Below are 18,558 nucleotides of genomic sequence, written 5' to 3' on the forward strand. Positions count from 1 at the left end.
TTTTTAGTAGAGACGGGGTTTCACCATGTTGGCCAGGCTGGTCTTGAACTCCTGACCTCAGGTGATCCACCCGCCTCGGCCTCCCAAAGTGCTGGGCCCATCCCAGGTCATCATATTCTAAAGAGCAATTTCCAGGGGTCTCCGGGTTCTTAGCTTCTGTTTCTGGTTGGGCCAGTAAAGCCCCTTCCTCATCCCCCTTTTCCACTTATTACTGGAGGCAGAACATAAATGTATGACTGCAGGCTGTTAAAAGCCTAAAACAAAACAGAGTAACAACAAAATAAGGTGGGTTGGACAAGCCTGATACAGCCTTAAGCATATGGGATCTTACTGAGATTGTCCTGACCCCCAAATCATATCCCTGAAATTTTGTATGTTTTACTATCTCATTGTTTTACATGTAAAATTATTCTAATAAAAGCAGAATATGAGGGGGGGGGTCTAATACTACATGGGATCATTTCAAATATTTGGTTATGGTGCCTTCTCCACAGCCTGCTTTCCTTTAAGGGTGCCCAGTTTCTCTCTTCAGCAATGCATGCTTCTATGCACAACTAGCACGTGGGGGGTTGTGTGTGTGTGTATGTGTGTGCGTGGATGCCTTCCGTTCTTTAGGACAGAAAGGTGCAGTTGACCATGAACCCACATCGAATGGTGCAATGCTGTCTTCGGCCCCATAGAAGAACCTGGAAGACGCAGCTTTACCTGAAAGTCTTGAATGGCTCTTGTTTGAGTGACTGAGGCTGTGGAGCACAGTTTCAGGAGGGTGGCTGTCCCTCTGAATTGTGAACTGGGGAACCTAGAAGGGAAACCTCCTGCTACAATAACACAGCAAGGCGATGTGATGAACACTTTTATTTACAAATATAATTAAAAGCTCTGACAGTTATCATGCTCTTCCTTGGAACCTGAAAAATGTTTTGTTTTGTTTTTAAAGTGCATGCAAAAGAAGTAAAGCCTTTTTTTTTTTTCATCATTTTTTATTGTAAGAAAATACACAGTTTGAAAGTGTGAATAATGCAATATTTATGACCAAGAAATGGGACTTAGGAAGGGGAAGGGAAGTAAAGAAAAAGATCCAAGATGATCTGATTGAGAGACAGTGTTGAACTCCAAATACTGAATTGGAAAAGGAGGGAGGTGGGGAGGAACAGGAGGAGGAAGTAAAAAAATTTGATCAGAGAAACAGTTAAAATACAATATGAAAATAAGTAATACCTCTCCTTAAATTCCTTCTATACACAAAATACACGATTTGCCAAAGCCCAATTTGTGCTACTGGGATTCTGTGAGCTCCTTTAAGTGTATTCACATCCTCTGCAACAGCAGAAAATGATTATGATACAATCAGAATATGCTGAAGACAAGTTAAACTCTTGCCAGCAGGTTCTTAAAAATCACAAGATCTCTTCACCCCACCCACCCCCCATCCCCCAAAAAGTAATAATATGTCACCACTGATATGTACATCACAATTAGTTTCTGTAAAATGTATCAAATTTTCAATCTTTAATAAAACTTTGTTTTTTTTTTATTCCTGATGAATAAATACCAAAAAAATAAAATAAAATAAAATAATGCAGCAGCTAGTTAAGGTGTAAGGCTGCGGATATTGTGTCTCTCTCCCCCTTGGCATTTATTATTATTATTTTTTGCTTTACTTTCACAGATTGGTGGTAATGAGTGATTGCTTAAAGCAATATACGTCCACTTTTTTTGTTGTTGGTTTATTGGTTTTGTTAAAACTGTCTCCAAAGTTTTCACTGAAACATTTTGAATCACATCAATACTGTGACGTGTACTATGAATAGAAGAGACGGCCAGGTTTTGGCCAGCACTGAAAGTTGACACGGGGGGAGGAAGGGGGCCCCTGATGGAGTAAGAATAAACAGGCACTAGTCCGACACGATGTCAGTAAGAGTAAGAGAGAGAGAGAGTGAGAGCAACGCCCGTTAAAATGGGGAATGTGGTTTTGCAGGGTCTGAATTTTTTTCTGTTTTCTTTTTTTTTTTTTTTTGTAAATGGCAAAAAATTTAATCTCATCTATAGTCCTCCTTAGGAAAATCTAATGTAACCAAATTCCCAAATCCCATTCTGAGGCTCTCCATGTCAAAAGTTTCAATCTCTCGCTCTTGCCTTTCCAACAGGTTCTTTATTCTCTCGCTGCGTTCCTTCTGAAGGGCAGCCAGCTCCTCTTCAATCTGAAACAAGCACAATGCAGTTCTTAATGGAAAGCATCTCCTAACAGGCACCCACATGACATGCACACACATATAGGCACACATATGAAGTGCACACACACACAGGAACTAAGGGAGGACTGAGGAAGGCTGGCCGAGTCCTGTGATCAATGCATTTAAATCATTATATTTAAAACTTGCACACAAGAATAAAAATGTTTGGGGTCCACCTGGGGCTGGCAATGCCATTCTAGCAAGCTCAGCAGCTGGGCGGATCTAGGTCAGTGTCCTGTGTTAGGGGATGGCTCAGGAGAAGCTAAAAGACACTCAAGCACAATTGGATTGTGCTGCTTTCCCGCAGAGAGCCAAATGCCTCCTGGGTCATTAGTAATTTAGTTCTAGAACAGGAGCTGGGAAAATAGTCTGTTATGTTGGTCTCAGGGAACTACCGGAAGAAAGTGCAAATAACTGGTTAAGCAAATAAATGCTTAACAGCTTTGAGATGCCTTATGAAATCTTTTCTACTTCATATTCTTCAGAATATCTAAAGCAATGCATATTTCAGTTGGGGTAACATTTATTATGCATGGCAATAGCAGTCTATCATCATTTTAATTTTTTTTTTAAAGAGCCCTGCTGGTGATTTCTCTCGGTTTAAAAATAGCTGAAAAGTCAAATCTATTATACACTTGGCTTCCTCGTGCCATTTGGCAGCCCTGCTATCAGCTCACAGTACCTTTCAGGTGTCACATCAATCTCCCCAGCAACCCACGTCATTCCTCTGGCTGGGAACGTTGAGGGTTTCCTAGCAGAGTAGCAGAAAGACTTAGGATGTGGGGTCAGACACGTGTGCCTTGGTGTTTCGGCCTGCAGAATGGGAACAATGCCTACCTCGCAAGGGTACCAGTAGCATAAAGCAGATAAGTGAAAAGTGCCCGGTTTAATCTCCAACTAAGGAAGGCTGCATATATGGCACTTCCCTCAGCCACGCCCCCTTCCACCCAGTGGCATGGGACCCCCGGTAATGCTCTCATACCTTCTGCTCAAGATGTGCTCTGCGCAGAGACACCCTCTGCTCTAGCTTCTGGAGCTCACGTTCATGTTGTGCCTCTGTTTGCATCTTGATTTTGCTCTGGTAGGCGTTGAGCAGCTCCATTTCCTGCTGGAGCTGTAGCCTCAAGGCCTGGCATTCTGCTTCTTGAGCCTCATCTAGCCGTAACTGTGGGCACAGAAGACACACACGGTCATGCACCCTTGCCTACAGCCCTTGGTGGCCTACAGCCCCTGGTAACTACTGGAAGAGGCTTCCTCACTTGGATTGAAATTGGTTCCCCCCCTCAAAAACACAGATGCTCTGGGTACATTCAGAGTTAGGAATCAAAACCAGTCAAGTCTGCCCAGTGGGCTACAACGTACCAAACACATTCTTCTCAGTACGGTCTGAAACCACAGCAGCAGGCGTCAGGAAGGCTACAACTATGGGCTTTGGAGGTAGGCTCCGGGGCTTGAGTTACAGCTCTACCATCCACTTGTGTGTGTTACACCTTGGCACATCACCTACCTCTCTAGATCTCATGTTTCATCCTCAAGAAAATAACAAGAATAGTTCCTATCGTCTGAGATTGGTGGGAAGATTAAATGAAAGAATTCATATAAAATCCTAGGCACGGTTCTCAATGCATTACAAGTGTTCAAGAAATAGTAGCAGTTATCATTATTTTGGTTTCAACTGATCATGTCCTTATTTCAAGATCTTTAACCCTAAAATCATTTAGAAATGCTTAACTCTAAAAAAATGAATCCAATTTCCATAAAACTTGAGGAATATGCCACAGTACTGTTACGCTCCAAGTAGTAATGTTGGCACCTATTGTCGGCTATAAAAGTTACCTTGCTGGCCAGCCAATCCAAAACTCCAAGTGGTTCAAAATCTCTTCCCTGGCTGGTGGCTCACCTCTGTTATCTCACTGCTTTGGGAGGCCAGGGTGTGAGGATTGCTTGAGGCCCGGCGTTCGATACTAGCCTAGGCAATATTGTGAGAGCCCCATCTATACAAAGATTTTTTAAAAAACTAACCAGGCGTGGTGGCATGTGCCTGTAGTCCCAGCTACTTTGGGAGGCTGAGGCAGAAGAATCTCTTGAACCCGGGAGTTCGAGGCTGCAGTGGGCTATGATCATGCCACTGCACTCCAGCTTGGGAGACAGAGACTTTGTCTCATAAAAAGAACAAATCTTTTCCCCACAGAGGGTAGGTACCCTTGATAATTTTAAGAGGCATAACTGCTTTGAAGCAATGCCTGAACTTTGTCTTATACAAGATACCCAGATCCTGCATGGAGAATGAACCAAGCAGAAGTGCCAACTTCTCAAAGCAGAGTTGAAGGCTTCGTTCGGACCATCAGCAGGACAGTGTTTAGGAATGATGACCCCTGGTCACAGGCTTGGTTTGGTCCAATTTTGGCAGGCCCTCAGTTTGGCTGAGAACTGAGATTAGAACCCTTGAATCAGTCCATCTACCCTGAGCTTATCTGTGTTTCCATATTGACCACTTTTCCAAGATACTTACTCTCCACCTTATGTCCAGTTTGTGACAATACACATATCTTGATTGAAAAATTACTTTTCGAAATGTTATATTAAAACAGTTTTAGAAGGGCCGGGCGTGGTGACTCAAGCCTGTAATTCCAGCACTTTGGGAGGCCGAGGCCAGTGGATCACGAGGTCAGGAGATCGAGACCATCCTGGCTAACATGGTGAAACCCCATCTCTACTAAAAATACAAAGAATTAGCCGGGTGTGCTGGCGGGTGCCTGTAGTCCCAGCTACTCGGGAGGCTGAGGCAGGAGAATGGTGTGAACCTGGGAGGCGGAGCTTGCAGCAAGCCCAGATAGTGCCAGTGCACTCCAGCCTGGGCGACAGAGCGAGACTCTGCCTCAGAAAAAAAAAAAAAAAAAAAAGAAAAGAAAAAAAGAAAGAAAATAGTTTTAGATAGTTATTTGCATGTGTCTTCTTTTAATACTTCTGGAGAAACATACTATAGAGATTAAAGGAACATAAAATAAATTATGTAATATTTCCAAGGTACCATCTAAAAATTAATCCTAACTAGGTTTCATTAAAACCCTTAAAGATGACAGATAGTTCTCATTTTCCCAGTAAGGAATGAAGGGATAAGAGACATTAGACACAATACATAGTCTTTGGCAGGAACAGACTCACAGGAAAATGCCAAAGGATTTACTGGCTCCCAGTGAGGGCTGTTATTGATTCCCCCTTGATATGGGAGGTTCCTTATCAGCAAAGGAAGTGAAAGTCCTATTCCACTTGTCTGCATTAGTTACTGTACGCCCTGGCTAAGTGGATGAGAGGTTCATTCTATGGTCAGTTTAGACCATCGAAATGTTTTTAAACATTCAGAACATCTCCATTTCCTTTTATTTCTGGCATGCTATTATTATTATCAGTAACTGGTACCATTGTTCTGCACCAGCTGTGACTCTGACGGCCCAGTGCTAGAAATCAGATGTTCCAGCATTTAGTATTTATCACCCAAGGTTACACACATCAAATCCATTAAAAAGTTGTTTTTTCTTGGTTTCTGAGACAGTCTCACTCTGTTGCCCAGGCTGAGTGCAGTGGTGTGATCTCAGCTCACTGCAACCTCTGTCTCCCAAGTTCAAGTGATTCTCCTGCTTCAGCCTCCTGAGTAGGATTACAGGTAAGTGCCACCAGGCCCAGCTAAATTTTTGTATTTTTAATAGAGATGGCATTTCACCATGTTGGCCAGGCTGGTCTCAAACTCCTGAACTCAGGTGATCCGCCTGCCTCGGCCTCCCAAAATACTGGGATTATAGGTGTGAGCCACCGTGCCTGGCTCCATTAAAAAGTTTTATAAGAGTATAGGTAAATATGTCTGTTCTTTACAGTGGCTTACACTGAGAAAAAAGATATAAGAGGCAATATAACATAGTAGCAGCCAAGCATACAGGCGTACAGGATTCCCCCCAAGATGGGTTCAAATCTAGCTCCACCACTAGTTAGCTATGTGACCTTCCCCCTTACCCCCAAGCCAGGGGTTGGCACACTACAGCCCATGAGCCAAATCTAGCCTGGTGCCTTTTTGTAAATATATATATATATATTTTGAGATGGAGTCTTGCTCTGTCGCCAGGCTGGAGTGCTGTGGCATGATCTTGGCTCACTGCAACCTCCAACTCCCTGGTTGAAGCGACTCTCCTGCCTCAGCCCCCTGAGTAGCTGGGATTACAGGCATGCGCCACCATGCCTAGCTAATTTTTTTGTATTTTTAGTAGAGACGAGGTTTCACCAGTTGGCCAGGCTGGTCTCGAACTCCTGACCTCAGGCGATCCCCCTGCCTCAGCCTCCCAAAGTGCTGGGAATACAGGCATGAGCCACTTCGCCCGGCCGTAAATAAAGTTTTATTGGACACTGATAATACTCATTAATTTATATTTTGTCTATGGCTGCGTTTGTGCTACAATGGCAAAACTGGGTAGCTGTGACAGAGACCCTGTGGTCCACAAAGTTAATTACCATCTGTCCCTTTACAGACAAAGTTTGCCAACTCCTGTCCTAAGCAAGTTGCTTTACTTCAGTGAACTTCAGTTTCCTCACAGGTAAATTAGGGTCAAAACAGTAACTACTTCAAAGGGGTTTCACAAAAGTGAAATGAGATAACACTTATGAGATATTTACCATTGTACTTGCCACATGGTAAGTAGTCAGTGAAGGATACTGTAATGATCACACACTTATCTTCTCCCTGTCTCAGAAGAAAGGGCATTTCTCTCCTTTTATTCGAGGGTAATCATTGATCTCTATTTCTGATCCTGTTCTCTCTCATCTTATTTATTTTTTGTAAGAGTCCCAGTCTTGTTGTGTTGCCCAGGCTGGAGTGCAGTGGTGTGATCATAGCTCACTGCAGCTTTGAACTCCTGGGCTTGAGCCTCCCAAGTCACTGGGACTACAGGCATGCGCCACCACGCCCGGCTAATTTTTGTATTTTTTATAGAGACGGGGTCTTGCTATGTTGCCCAGGCTGGTCAAGAATTCTTGGCCTCAGGTGACCTTTCCCACAAAGTGTTGGGATTACAGGCATGAGCCACCATGCCTGGTCTCTCCCATTTTATATAACAAACATTCACTGAATGCTGGCTGTATGCCACACATTGTTGCAGATGCTGAGAATATAAAGAGTAACCAGACAAAAACCCTATCAACCTCTACGTCTCTTATCAACTTCTTCCTTCTCTTTGCCTTTCACCTCTCTTTCCACTCCTTTCCTCGCACTCATTCTGATCCTAACCCTCTACTTCTACCGCTCACGTTAAGGTGACACATGATGGTCTGGAAGTGGCCCATTACCTGACCTTCCAGCAGCATTTGGTATTGCCGACTGCCCCTTCCTTCTTGAAATCTTTATCTTCTGAGATACCACAACTTCTTGGTTTTTGTCTTCCCTGACTATTCCCTTGCCAGTAGTCCTTACCTACCTGGCCCTTAAATGCGGGTGTTCCTAAGGTCTTTGTCTTGGACCCTCTTCTTCCTCTAACTGCTCTTCCTAAGAATCTCATCTATTTCAAAAGCCTCATTTGCCATCTACATATGTGCAAATGACTCCCACACTAGACCTCTATTTCAGACTTTCCTTCTGAGGTCCAGACGAACTCCTCTAGTCTACTAGAGACATCCTCCCCTGGATGTTTCCCAGGCTCTCAGGCTCCACACAGCCAACACATCACCTTTTCCTTCCCACTCCCCAATCTGTTCCACTTCCCTTTTTACCATATAGGTAAATATAGGTAGACCATCATCTACTGTTTTTTTTTTTTGAGACGGAGTCTCGCTCTGTCACCCAGGCTGGAGTGCAATGGCGTGATCTTGGCTCACTGCAAGCTCTACCTCCCGGGTTCACGCCATTCTTCTGCCTCAGCCTCTCAAGTAGCTGGGACTACAGGTGCCCGCCACCACGCCTGGCTAATTTTTTGTATTTTTAGTAGGGACGGGGTTTTGCCGTGTTAGCTAGGATGGTCTCGATCTCCTAACCTCATGATCCACCCGCCTCGGCCTCCCAAAGTGCTGGGATTACAGGTGTGAGCCACTGCGCCCGACATTTTTGGGTTTTTTTGAGATGGAGTCTCACTCTGTCACCCAGACTGGAGTGCAGTGGCATGATCTTGGCTCACTGCAACCTCTGCCTCCTGGGTACAAGCAATTCTCCTGCCTCAGTCTCCCAAGTAGCTGGGATTACACAAGTGTGTACTACCATGCCCGGCTAATTTTTGTATTTTTAGTAGAGACAGGGTTTCGCCATGTTGGCCAGGCTGGTCTCGAGCTCCTGACCTCAGGTGATCTGCCAGCCTTGGCCTCCCAAAGTGCTAGGATTATAGGCGTGAGCCACCATGCCCCACCCATCATCTACTGTTTTGTTCAAACCAGAGACTGGAAGTCATCCGGAATACTGGACTCTACATTCAACCTGTCATTAAGTACTCTCAATTCTACCTCCCACCAAATTTAGTAACTTTCCCCTTCATCCCGACTGCCCTTTTTCTAGTCTACTTCCCACTCCCTCGTACCCCGGGTAAAAGGAACTTCACAAATCATCTCCTAATATCCATTCTTCCCATCTCCCAGGCCATTCTCCATGTCACCAGAGTGATGGTTCAAAAACACAAATCTGATGTCACTTCCTGCTTAATACTCTCCAATGGCTTTTCACTGTTTCGGATAAAGACAAAAATTCTTACCAAAGCCTGAAAGCCCCTACGTGACCCAGCCTGTTTACCCCCCCAGTCTTGTTCTCACGTTGGTCCTCTCCTAGTTCCCTACATCCCAAACATAACAGATTTCTGTGAGTTCTTCCGAAGTGCCACTGCCTTCCCCACGTTCACACATGTTCCTCATGTGTAGGCTCCTCAGCCTACACAGCCATTGGGCCAGGGAGGCCTCTCCCGACTCTCCAGACCAGGCGAGCTCTCCTGTTTGTACTCTGTTGGCACCTTGCTCTTGCTCTGCCATTACATGGAGTAGACTTTTTCAATGTCTGTTTCCTCCATGCTTCCATAAACTCCATGAAGACGTGATCCATGACTGTCTTATCCACCACAGTATCTCCAGATGCCTGGTACATCATGTAGGCACTCAATGAATACTTGCTGGATGGATGAATAGATGAACGCACTAGCTCCCATCCTCGGCCTAAGAACATGCATGCTTAAGCCTCTCTCAACTAACAGAAGTCTTCCTCCAACTATCTCCCCCTTTTGCTACAGCTCTTGTTCTCTTTTCCTTCATTGATGAGGATCTGGGAAAAGCGGTCTCACCTACCATTTGGATTTCACTTTACAATCCCTCATCCAATGCTCTATGATGTTTCCCAGTCCCACCACTCCACTGATTCTCTGAGATAAGCAACGGACGAATCCAGTGCTAGGTCCAATGAACACCTCAAAGTTTATTCTTCTAATTGATCTCTGCAACATGTGATGCTGCCAGTTAGAAACCCCTGCTCTGGCTCCTGTGACACGCTCTCTTTGGGTTCCCTTCCTGTGTCTCTGATTATTCATTTTTGTTCTGCTTCTACTCAGCCCTCAAATGTTGGTGCCTACCAGACTCTGTCCTTAGCTCTTTCCTCTCTAAGAATATCTCCCATTCCCAGCAGATCTCATCTATTCCTACCAGCCACAAGTGCACCCACATAACAGTGAAGTCTAGCGTTTTGCCTTTAATCTTGAAATTGCTCCTAAACTACAGGTTTCCATTATCTGTACCTCTGTACCTCTCTACCTGGACAACCACGAAACTCAGATACCATGTCTACAGCTTAGTCAATTATCCTTGCAGGCATACAAACTCACTATTTTATTGTTCTAGCTTGGCAAGATAATGACCTATTCTACTCTGTTGTCAAACCTCTCAAATTGGTCACTAAGTTATTTCCATTCTTGCCTCCTAAATTTTTTTTTTTTTTTTTTTTGAGATGGAGTCTCGCTCTGTCACCCAGGCTGGAGTACAGTGGTGCGCTCTCCGCTCACTGCAAGCTCCGCCTCCTGGGTTCATGCCATTCTCCTGCCTCAGCCTCCCAAGTAGCTGGGACTACAGGTGCCTGCCACCATGCCTGGCTAAATTTTTTTTTTTTTTTGAGACAGAGTCTTGCTCTGTCGCCCAGGCTGGAGTGCAGTGGCGTGATCTAGGCTCAATGCAAATGCTGCCTCCCGGGTTCATGCCATTCTCCTGCCTCAGTCCCCCGAGTAGCTGGGGCTACAGGTGTTCGCCACCACACCCGGCTAATTTTTTTGTATTTTTAGTAGAGATGGGGTTTCACCATGTTGGCTAGGATGGTCTCGATCTGCTGACCTCATGATCCGCCTGCCTCGGCCTCCCAAAGTGCTGGGATTACAGGCGTGAGCCACCGCACCCAGTCTAATTTTTTGTATTTTTAGCAGAGACAGGGTTTCACCGTGTTCGCCAGGATGGTCTCGATCTCCTGACCTCATGATCCACCCACCTCAGCCTCCCAAAGGGCTGGGATTACAGGCGTGAGCCACCGCACCCGGCCTCCTAAATATTTCTTAAAACCTTTCCTACTCCTCTCCATCTCCATTAGCATGTTCTCTCATCATCTTTTTCCTGGACTATTATAATGGCTTCCTAACAGGTCCTTTTACCTATATTTGCCACATTTCTGCCAACATCTTTCTGTAACACAAATCTGATCCAGTTATACTTTCCTTCTTAAAACAGGGTTCAACAGCTCTCCATTGCTTACAAAATAACGTCCAAACTCCTGGCTTCTGAGGCTCTGACCCTGACCATCCTCCCACTTTCCCTCAACAAGCATCCTATACTCTTGCCATAGCAATTACTCATTGTTTCTCAAATGTGTCATCCTCTTTCAGGCCTCTAAGTCTTTGCATATACTGTATCCTCTGTCAGGAATAACTTTTTCTCTTATGCCTATTTGGTAAACTATTACTCTTTAAGACTCATCTCCTTGGGAAATCTTCACCAAATTACCAGGCAAGCTTCCATCCCAAGCTCCCTTTCTGACCTCTCCATTCTAGGTTCCTGCAATCTTCCTTCTTGAACTTTGGGCTCACACCAAAGTTCTTTCTGTCTCTATATACTTTCCTTTGTTTGAACCTTTGCCTATGTAGGTTCCAGTTTCAAGGAATCGGTTTATGTCAATGAATTCCTTAAAGTTTCTTGGCTCCCTCCAGGAAGATTTCCCTAGACCAGCTTAGTTAATCCTACTTGTTCTCCCCTGACCCCCAGTACCTCCCATTTCAAACCACTTACTTTTTCTTTTGAGATGGAGTCTCGCTCTGTCACCCAGGCTGGAGTGCAATGGCATGATCTCGGCTCACTGCAACCTCCGCCTCCCGGGTTCAAGCGATTCTCCTGCCTCAGACTCCTGAGTAGCTGGGACTACAGGTGCCCGCCACCACGCCCAGTGAATTTTTGTATTTTTAGTAGAGATGGGGTTTCACCATGTTGGTCAGCCTGGTTTTGAACTCCTGACCTTGTGATCCACCTGCCTCGGCCTCCCAAAGTGCTAGGATTACAGGCCTGAGCCACCGCGCCCGGCCCCACTTACCATGTTTTACTATTACTGCTTCATTATCTGACCACCTGGCTTGACTGACAAATTGTCTGTCTAGCTCACCCTGAGTCCAGCAGAATGCTGAACACTGATGCTTAATAAGTTTAATGCATGAGTGTGTCTGTGTGTCTGCCTTCCTCACTTGACTGTGGGCTCCCTAAGGGCAGGGATTGTCTTATTCATTTGTGCCTGATATTAGTTGGGGGGAGGGCAGTCAGTAAAATCTTTGATAAATGAACACATGATATCATACGTGGTATCTATCACATTTGCCCTCAAAGTCCCTATGTGCCACAGGTCTGATGTGGCATGTCACTCCTTGAGTTCCATCTTATAAGACACTCCAGCAAGTATCCACATTGGCTTGGCTTTATTCAGCGTCGTCCTTTCCTCAGTCCTTTGGGCAGAAAAACATCAATATCCTAAATTTGTGCAAGAATCATCTTGGGAACAACAGGCTGGATCTTGGATTTTCTCGATTCCCAACGCTCCTGAAGCCGTGGCACCAAACCTAACCACTTACCGCTTGAGAGGCCATCATTTCATTTATACTCTGTTCATACTGCTCTGCCAAAATGGCAAGTTTTCTTGTCTGCTCATCTTTCAGTGTCTTTAAGATTGTTTTGTGCTCATTCTTTGGAGTAACTTCCAACTGGTGATTCTTGAGTGCTTTATACTGTTTGGTCTGTACTTTGCAAGTGTCCTGAAACTGTTTTTTAATTTGCATTTCCATGGCCTGGGTAGAAAAAGTGACAAAGGAAAAATAAAGGCACATCAGTAAATGCAGAAAGCCTTCTACTATAATGATATAATACAAGTGCTGAGAGCATCTGTTTTTTGGTGCAGTGACCCACATTGCTAATCAATAAAAATCAAGCAGTATGTATGACACAGCAAAAGTTTACTCCACCTATACTTTTGGTTTCATATTGAATGACTGTAAGTAATTTTGAATTTACAAATGGCTCCAAAGAAAATATGAACTGTTACAAGGGGATGGCGACTCTAAGCAGATTGAGGGATATTATGTAGCTTAGCTTGCTGAAAGAGTGGCAACTCTTTTCATGCTTTCCTAGTCAGATAGACACTTCAGTGTCTTCCACTGTTCATTATTTTTTTCCTTTTTTTTTCCTTTTTGTGTTTCACTCTGCTTCCAAGTGAGAGAGGGGATAGCATTATATAAGCCAGCTCTCACTGCTCTGGTTTATAGCAATTTCTTATCAACTCCATAAAGGAGAGCATATGGATAGTACCTCATATCTTAACCCATTTCCACTGGATTTCAGCATAAACTGAAAGAGAAAGGTGATTTAGAATTTTTTCCCCATTAAGAGGTTGTGCTTGCACGTAGCAATATCAAATAAGCATCTGGGCAAAGAGAAGGTAGAATATATCATTTTAAGCCCGGAAGGCATTCCATCAGGTTGCCCCATAGTCATGTGTGCACTTCACAAACACTCTGAGGACTAATGGTGACAGAAATCACTGCTTAGCTTAGGATTTGACTGAAGAGATGCACAGCCAGGGTGATCGAGGTTGGCCTCACATCTGTGCCAACACTGACAATGTCCTCCTGGATATATAGCAATGGCTGAGTACACAGAACTCGTTAATTAGCAGTCAGCTAAAATTAGCTGGAGGCAGTGAGGGCCACAGGACTTCCTTCACATCTCTGCATCTCTAGTGCAGAAGCGGTAAATGTCAGGCACTTGTAGATTCATTTCTGATGACCATGACAGACATCACTAATAAATGACACTCTTTCCTCCTAAGCTTGGATGTGGCTTTAGAGTCTTTCTCAATACAGCGGTGCTCAAAGTATCTAACACCAATATAACTTCCTTATTTCCTGGGATTAGAACCATAAACTGCTACTAGTCCAGTTTTGAAGAGGGCAGGTCATGAAGTGCTCAGAGAAATTCCACAATGGATATGATGACAAATTGATAGATAATGTAGTATACTAATAGTTTCCAAACCAGCTTGCCCAACATCTCCTTTTCAGGAGCTTAAAGATACTCTGTGCTTTACAATTGGAGATTCTGATGCAATAGGTATGGGGCGCAGAAATTTGTGATTCTGAAAAGTTGCTCAGGTGACTCTGACGCTTCAGGGAGAGAAACCACTGCTCTGGTCCAACACTGTCCAGAAGCACAAATAGGGAAATGCTATCTCCTCTTACCTTTAAGTTTTTTGGCTGTTGCCGAAGTTCCATGACATGCTTTCTGTGCAGTTCCCTTTCTCGCCTCTTATTGTACTCCAGCTGGTTTTCCAGTTCAGTCTGGTGCTGTAAACGGATCAGATCCATGCGTAGCTTCTGTAACGTGTGCAGCTGCCTGTACTCTAGCTCTCGGGTGGACTCGTCGTGCCGGATTAGCATGGCATGCTCCATCTCCTTCTGGGTCCTCTTTTTATTTAGTTCCTGCGTCCAGGAACAAAAGATAAACAGAGAGAGGTGAATGGAGAGGAACTGGAAGGAATGCACAACTAAGTGAGGGATGGCAAGGAATGGCACTGCTAACCATCTCTTAATTAAACCCATTAGTGTTTGGCAGCAGGACTTAATGAGATTAAATTAAAAATCTCTTCAGGTTTAGATTCTGTTCCTAGGCCCACCACTTACAAAATGGGCAACTTCACAGCAATCACTACTGCACTATCTGTAACATGGGATTAATTTTGCCTGACTCCCTTTTACCTCACAGAGCTGCTGTGAACCTTAGGTGATGTGCTATGCATAGGTCTACATAAATGTTTCTTCAGTGAAGCTAGTGGTTCTACACCCTGACTGCCCATAAAAATCATGTGAGGAAACTTTTCAAACATAAGATGCTTGAATCTCACAGGGTGAAATTCTCATAACTGTCTGGGGTGGAAGCCTGATGTCAGTAGTGTTAAGAGTTCTCCAGGTGGTTCCAATATGCAATCAAGATTGAGAATTAAATTGATAATATCTGCAATGTTCTTAGCTTTCTGGGAAATACCTTGTTTTTGCACGAATCAGAAGTAGGCCAATTATCTATTTTTTAAAATCTCAGAGTTCAAGGCATGCTGGGGAAAAAAAACAGATGACATCTATCCTCTTTCATCTTCCACATCACAATCTGTTTAATCATTTATAGATCTAATCACTCTGTTCTTTTCCGTTCTACTCATGTCTTTCTTTCTTCCTTTTCTTTCTTTCTTTGTTGTTGAAGGAGGAAAGGAAAGCAAACTAGAAAAAAAGGGGAAGTTGGGTGAAATCTTTTCATTCCTCAATTGAAGAATATTTCTTAAATAGCACTATATATGAAGATCTGAACAATGTGCTCTCAGTACATAAAAATATTTATTAAACCATGACTTCTGTCCTCAACTCACTGACACTCCAATAGGGAAGTGCGCTAAACATTTATTGAAGTATATGCTCTGCTCAAAGCTCACTGAATCAGATTTAGATACGAGGCCCAACCTGGGTCAATTTATTTTCTCTACTTGGAATTTGAAATTGATATTCAGAACCAGTTAATCTCTATGTGTGGCTGGAATTGAGGCATATAAAAACTGCATATGTGGTAGTCATCTGCTGCTATGAGGGCTGAGGATTAGAGAAAGCTGGGCTTCAGACCAAGAAGAAATGAAAAAGAGAGAAGTGCAGGGAATATACTGATGCCTAAGTTGCTTACTGCTTCTGAGCCCTCCAGTAGGTCCAGCTGTATTACTGTATTTGATTTTATAAGACATTTCCATATTTCTATAGTAATTTCCCTGGTTTTGGCTTAAGCTAGCTCAAATAAATTTCAGTTAACATGCAAACAAAAAAATCTTAATTAATACAGGGACATACCTTTTTTGGGGGGGGGCGGGTAGAGATGGGGTCTCACTATGTTGCCTAGGTTGGTCTCGAACTCCTGGACTCAAGTGATCCTCCCATCTCAACTTCCCAAAATGCTGGGATTATAGGCATGAGCCACCCCACCATGCTTAGCCAGGAAATAAGTTTTACGTGCAAATTAAAAAAAAAAAAAAGAGAGAGAGTGAGGTTGGATAAGTGATGAATGCTATAAAAGATTTTATGCTGTAAGATTTCTGAAAAGGGTGTATTACTTTTTTTTTTGAGACAGAATTTCGCTCTTGTCCCCCAGGCTGGAGTGCAATGGTGTGACTTCGGCTCACCACAACCTACGCCTCCCAGGTTCAAGCAGTTCTCCTGCCTCAGCCTCCAGAGTAGCTGGGACTACAGGCACATGCCACCACGCCTGGCTAACTTTTGTATTTTCAGTAGAGATAGAGTTTCTCCATGCCGGTCAGGCTGGTCTCAAACTCCTGACCTCAGGTGATCTGCCCGCCTTGGCCTCCCAAAGTGTTAGGATTACAGGCGTGAGCCACTGTGCCCAACCTAGCGGTATTACTATTAAGAAGGTCAGGGAGGCCGGGCGCGGTGGCTCAAGCCTGTAATCCCAGCACTTTGGGAGGCCGAGACGGGTGGATCACGAGGTCAGCAGATCGACACCATCCTGGCTAACACCGTGAAACCCCGTCTCTACTAAAAAAATACAAAAAAAACTAGCCGGGCGAGGAGGCGGGCGCTTGTAGTCCCAGCTACTCGGGAGGCTGAGGCAGGAGAATGGCGTAAACCCGGGAGGCGGAGCTTGCAGTGAGCTGAGATCCGGCCACTGCACTCCAGCCTGGGCGATAGAGCGAGACTCCGTCTAAAAAAAAAAAAAAAAAAAAAAGAAGGTCAGGGAAAGGTGAACACTTTTGAGCTGTACTTTATTTTTATCTATTAAATTTTTGAGACAGAGTTTCTACTTTGTTGCCCAGGCTGGAGTTCAATGGCGTGATCTTGGCTCACTGCAACCTCCGCCTCCAGGGTTCAAGCAATTGTCCCGCCTCAGCCTCCCGAATAGCTGGGATTACAGGCACCCACCGCCACCGCTGGATAATTTTTGTATTTTTAGTATAGACGGGGTTTCACTATGTTGGCCAGGCTGGTCTCAAACTCCTGACCACAGGTGATCCACCCGTCTCAGCCTCTCAAAATGCTGGGACCACAAGCGTAAGCCACCATGCCCCAGCTTCAGCTGTACTTTAAATTAGAACAATAGAGTGCTCTCTTCTCTGATGGTATCCACTATGGGAGAAAATGCAAATTATTTATTTTAATAGATATATTGATAACATTTTTATACTGGCGTGGTTGGAAATATCTTGTACACTTGGGCTCCCTATTGATTTGAAGAGAAATCCTTTTAATAGCACAGCATCTAGTACTAGAGCATATTCACTAATCATTCACTTATTCATTCAACAAGTAGTTACTGAGCACCTACTATGTGCTGGACACTACTGTAGGAACTAGGGATACAACAGTGAACACGTACACCCCCTTAGGGACCTTATAAGGAGAAAAAATCCAAAGTATAAATACAATTTAAATTTGTTTTAAGGAATAAAAAATAAGCCCCTAGAGTTCTCTCTCTCATCTCCTCCTGTGTTTTCCTTTATTTTTCCTCTTTACTTAGACCATCAAATTTCTTTTTTACAAATCAGTAACTGACCCCTAGGTGGCACCAAAGGACAGAGAGCCCTTCCCACAGATGAAAGCTCTCCCAGGCCAAGGAAACCCCTTCAAATGAGGGTTTTAATTGGGGTCCAGGAGTCCCAATATCGGGCATTTATTCATCCCACACTTTCCTAAATTGAGAAATGCAAACTGAGTCTGAGTTACTAAGAGCCCTGAAACTCATGGGTTCTTGACACAAAGCAAGCAAACACCTTCAGAAGAAATCAAGTGCTTCTCTTCATGCTTAATGAAATGCTTCACGGTATTGTCCACAGAATACCTACATCCGAATTACTTGTGTTATAAGCGACTGGTCTGTATAACAAGCTACGCAGCTAATTCTGATATATATGAAAGTTTGAGAATCAATGGAAAAGTGCTAAGGGCATGAGTCAGTTTCAGCTCCTCTATAAGTCTCATGAATGGCTTGGGGCAAGTCTCTTAATCTATATTTCAGGTGTAAAATAAGGATAGCAGTACGCACTGTGAACTATTGTAATTGTAATTGTAAAGATACAATGAAAGACCATAGGAAAGTGTTTCAGAATACATAAATACGTCATCATTTTTCTCCATTCAGAAGTGAATATGTGGCATATATCTTAAATCTAGTTTTTATAAACTATTAGAAGAGTAAGAAAAACATGATACTGAAATGGCTTTTCTGTTACAAGTTGTTCCCTTTACCTTTAATTTGTACATCTGAGTTGCTGAGGTGTAAGATGGTAAGCTACCTTTAATATTTGAGACATGGGGGAAAAATTATTCACCTTATTATGAGGCCAGTGTTGTGCCTACATAATAATGTATGATGTGCTTTCCATTTTTAAAAGTTATTCCATACATCTCATTCAATCTAAATGGCCACCCTATGAGGTGGTAAGACTGTAAGGATTTCCCCCGTTTATATGTGTTAGTAGGCATTTGGGAATTGAAGGACTAACAAAAAGTGATACAACATCTATAAAGAGAACCGAGGCTAAAACTCAGGTATTTAGCTTCTCAGTATTTTCCATTAGAAATGTTCCAATAAACGAGGCCAGGCACGGTGGCTCACGCCTATAATCCCAGCACTTAGGGAGGCCAAGGCAGGTAGATCAGCTGAGGTCAGGAGTTCGAGATCAGCCTGGCCAACATGGTGAAACCCTGTCTCTACTAAAAATACAAAATTAGCCAGGTGTGGTGGCACATGCCTGTAGTCCCAGCTA

At 43.8% G+C, this 18,558-nt stretch overlaps 1 protein-coding gene across 3 annotated transcripts in view; it reads right to left on the reverse strand.

Annotated features, from left to right (window-relative positions):
- Positions 1 to 840: 840 nt before the first annotated feature.
- Positions 841 to 18,558, reverse strand: part of TAOK3 (TAO kinase 3) — a 248,328-nt gene continuing 230,610 nt past the window's right edge. For all 3 annotated transcript variants that reach the window (XM_011928713.1, XM_011928714.1, XM_011928715.1), the window contains 4 exons: positions 13,988 to 14,227; positions 12,329 to 12,541; positions 3,217 to 3,399; positions 841 to 2,201 (listed from right to left, as the gene is read on the reverse strand). In XM_011928713.1, coding sequence (XP_011784103.1) covers positions 2,040 to 2,201; positions 3,217 to 3,399; positions 12,329 to 12,541; positions 13,988 to 14,227 — 798 coding nt within the window. In that variant the 3' untranslated portion in view covers positions 841 to 2,039. The remainder of the gene's footprint in view (positions 2,202 to 3,216; positions 3,400 to 12,328; positions 12,542 to 13,987; positions 14,228 to 18,558) is intronic.

The sequence above is a fragment of the Colobus angolensis genome, unplaced genomic scaffold (assembly GCF_000951035.1).
Source record: "Colobus angolensis palliatus isolate OR3802 unplaced genomic scaffold, Cang.pa_1.0 Scaffold79, whole genome shotgun sequence".
Lineage (NCBI taxonomy): Eukaryota > Metazoa > Chordata > Mammalia > Primates > Cercopithecidae > Colobus > Colobus angolensis.